Genomic DNA, 3,245 nt, shown 5'->3' with positions numbered 1-3,245 from the left:
GGCGGCGCGGGCTGGACCGGGGTGGGGATTCCTGTCTGGGGCCCCTGGGGCTCCTTTAAGGGCTCCTGGGTAAATTTAAAGGGGCCGCGCGCTATTTCCTCCTGCCAGCTCGCGGGGGGCTCGGGGGGGAGAGGCAAGAGGCGCCGAGCCCGGCCGAGGCTCCGCAGTCCGCGGCCGCCAGAAGCGCGGACCTCACCCCCCTCGCGGGCCCGCACCGCCGTCTCCGGGGCTCCGGTCCCCGTTCCCGAAGGGTCGCCGAGGTGCTAGGGGCGCCCGAGTCCACAGCCATGCGCTTCCACCCAGGCTCAGAGAACAGCCACCGCCCCCTCGGGTCATCTCAGCGCCCGGCTCCCGCACCGAGCAGGCAGGGGAGCGCCTAGTGCGGAGCCGGGAAGGCCAGGTCCCTGCCACAGCGCTCTTCCTCCGCGCGAGCGGGGCGCGAGCTCGGCGCGGGCCCCGAAGCGGACGCGACTGGCAGGGGCCCCAGCTGGCTGCGCCCCGCCGAGAGGGTGGAGCCGCGGGGGCGGCCGCGCCCCCTCCCGCGGGAGCCGCCCGGCAGTGCGGGGAGCTGGGCTTCTCCATTGGAGGGGCAGACGGGCGAGGCTCCCGGAGCCGGCCGCGGGCGGGGGCCTCGGCCGCGGGGGACTCGGGCGGGAGAGGGGGCTGAGCTGGGCGAGGTGGCCCCAGGCTGGAAGCCGGGAGGTTGGGCGTGCGCGACCGTGACTCAGGCTCCTGCCCCGCAGGCCAGGGGGTGCCAGATGAAGCCCTTGGCGCAGCCCCAGACCCCCGCCTAGCCCGAGGCGGCGAAGAACGCTGGCCTCGGGCAGGGTGTCGGACACCTGGGGACGTGCGCCACCACAGCCGAGAAGCGCCCACGCGGGCCCTGCCTGTGAGTCCCAGGACGCCGCGGGGGCCCCCTGCTCCCGGGAAGCGGAGAGGAACGGACCCCGCGCGGCAGCCGGGGGCGCGCGGAACGGCTGGAGGAGCAGGTGCTGGCTGTGCCGGTGGTTGGTCGCCCACAACAAAGGCAATTCCCGGAGATCCAAATTACAGGGTGCGGGAGGCCACGCAGGGTCCTGTTATCTAGAGGTGGGGTTTGTTCTCTTCACCAGCGAGGTGCGCAGCAATCGGTTAACGAGGTCACAGCGGACAGATTGGTTCGCTTAACACCTACTGTGTGCCAGCCACGGGTACTGGCACTGGGCATACAGTGGTGAACGAAACAGACAGGACTAATGCTGATTGTTTTTGTGACTTAGGCACCCACAGCTTATAAAGAGGAAACAATTCCAGCCCTTCGAGAGCCATGGGAAATATTAAATTACTTGGAACACAGGAAGCCTGTCCTCGAAGTGTTTATGAGGAGGGGACAGAAACTAAGGTTCTTAAGTGTATGTCACCTTGGGAGATGTTTGCCCATCTCTTCCTCGGTCCTCAAGATGACCTGCAGGAGAAGTCACCTTGGGTAAACAGAGTCTCCACCTCACAGCTGCGCTCTCTCCACTGTTGGCCTTGCCCTCAGGGTTTAGGTGCAGTTCCTTTCACCCACCTTGAGGTCCCTGGGGCCATGGGCGCTGGTGCTGATGGGGTGCCGGGTCGGGTTTATAACAAGAACCGGGAGATGGGTGATTCATTCACTCTTTAAGTCCTTGACCTGTGCCAGGACCAGGGCTACAGAGGGAAAATAAGACAGACCTGGCCTGGCCTTCATATTAAGTATGGTTACAAAACAAGAACAAGGCTAAAGGAGCCCAATAGCCTACAGTGAAAAGAAGCCTTTTCCTTGCCCTGAGATAATCTTTAAACCTTAAACCAAAAATATCCCCTGAAGTCTTCTTAAAACCAAAGAATAGTTTAGCTTAACTAATAAAAATGTGTTTGCCTTGAGCATTATGCTCTTTTTAAAACTGTCTATATTGGGATCGAACTGACAGCAGTAACTAGAAAGATTAGATACGAACCTTAGGGGGCAGTGAGTTTATGTTAGTGGGGGAGGAATAACTCAGTAAAAGAAAGTGAGAATGGTTGCACAACTCGAAGAATGTAATCAAGGTCACTGAATTGTACATGTAGAAACGGTTCAATTGGTGTTTGTTTTGCTGTGTATATTCTCAACAAAAACAACAAAATAAATAAAATTTTTAAAAAATAAAGCATTCTGCATTTAAAAAAAAAAAAAAAGAAGAATCCTGTTCCTCTAGGGTTGAGGGGCCTCTAACTTTAGTTGAATTTCTAATTACAAAGGTAACCCGAGCTCCGGGCCCGCCTCTGTGAGATACTTTGGTATCTGCCCTTCCAGTACTTTTTCTATATGTGTATAAATGTAAGTTGCTGTCGAATCAGCTCCTGACTCATGGCAATCCCATGCCCATGATTGGTTGCAGACTGGATCTTTCATAGAGTTTTCCTTGGCTGATTTTCATAAGTAGATCATCAGGCCTTTCCTTCTAGTCTGTCTTAGTCTGGAAGCTCTGCTCAAACCTGTTCAGCATCATAGCAACACACAAGTCTCCACTGACAGATGGGTAGTGGCTGTGCATGAGATGCACTGGCCAGAAATCAAGCCCAGGTCTCCCACACTGGGGGCAAGAATTCTACCAATGAACCACCAATGCCCTCACATGTATATAAATTGGGTATGTTTATTTGTTGTCAAAAGAAAGGCACCAAAGTCACCTGGTTCCATTTTTAACAACTTCTGACCCTCCCCTCCTCGCCCACAGCCTAAGGAATGCCCCCAAGCTCCGCAATTCCAAAGCTTTCATCATTTGGTCTTCAGATGAAGAAACGGAGGCTCAGAGAGTGGAATGTCTCACCCAAGGCCGTTCATTCATTCATGTACTCATCCCCTTACTCAGGAAGCATTTGCTGAGCCCGACCTGAGCGCCAGGTGCTGGGCTGGGCATGCAAGGGTTTACAAATGACATACCATAGCCCCTGCCTTCACCTTCAGCCCCATTCTACTGGTGAAAGGGGAAAATGCTTGCAATCAGGGCTGCATTGACTTTCCCGGGCCCTCAGCACCTCTGCCATCATGGGCAGCTTTCTCTATTTAAAAAAAAAAAATTAAATAATTTAATATATTTTTGTAGGCCTACACACCTTTTTATCTTACGGGGGGAAAAGATTAACACACTTTCTTTGACCCTTAAAGTTGTTTTTCTTGTTGTTTTTCCTCTTCTGATTTTAAAATAAATTAAACCATTTTCATGAGCTCCTAAAAGTGTGGTGGGCTCTAGGCACTG

At 54.6% G+C, this 3,245-nt stretch overlaps 1 protein-coding gene across 1 annotated transcript in view; it reads right to left on the bottom strand.

The window, feature by feature from the left end:
• The window catches only part of ZFTA (zinc finger translocation associated), a 7,235-nt gene extending 5,666 nt beyond the window's left edge, over positions 1–1,569 (bottom strand). The window contains exons 1-3 of the mRNA XM_004383931.1: positions 1,550–1,569; positions 785–996; positions 216–668 (exon numbers count right to left, since the gene is read on the bottom strand). Coding sequence (XP_004383988.1) covers positions 216–668; positions 785–996; positions 1,550–1,569 — 685 coding nt within the window. The remainder of the gene's footprint in view (positions 1–215; positions 669–784; positions 997–1,549) is intronic.
• Positions 1,570–3,245: the final 1,676 nt, after the last annotated feature.

The sequence above is a fragment of the Trichechus manatus genome, unplaced genomic scaffold (genome assembly GCF_000243295.1).
Source record: "Trichechus manatus latirostris isolate Lorelei unplaced genomic scaffold, TriManLat1.0 scaffold00113, whole genome shotgun sequence".
NCBI lineage: Eukaryota > Metazoa > Chordata > Mammalia > Sirenia > Trichechidae > Trichechus > Trichechus manatus.
Note: the sequence above shows the minus strand (reverse complement) of the source record. Positions and strands in the feature narration are given on the sequence as shown.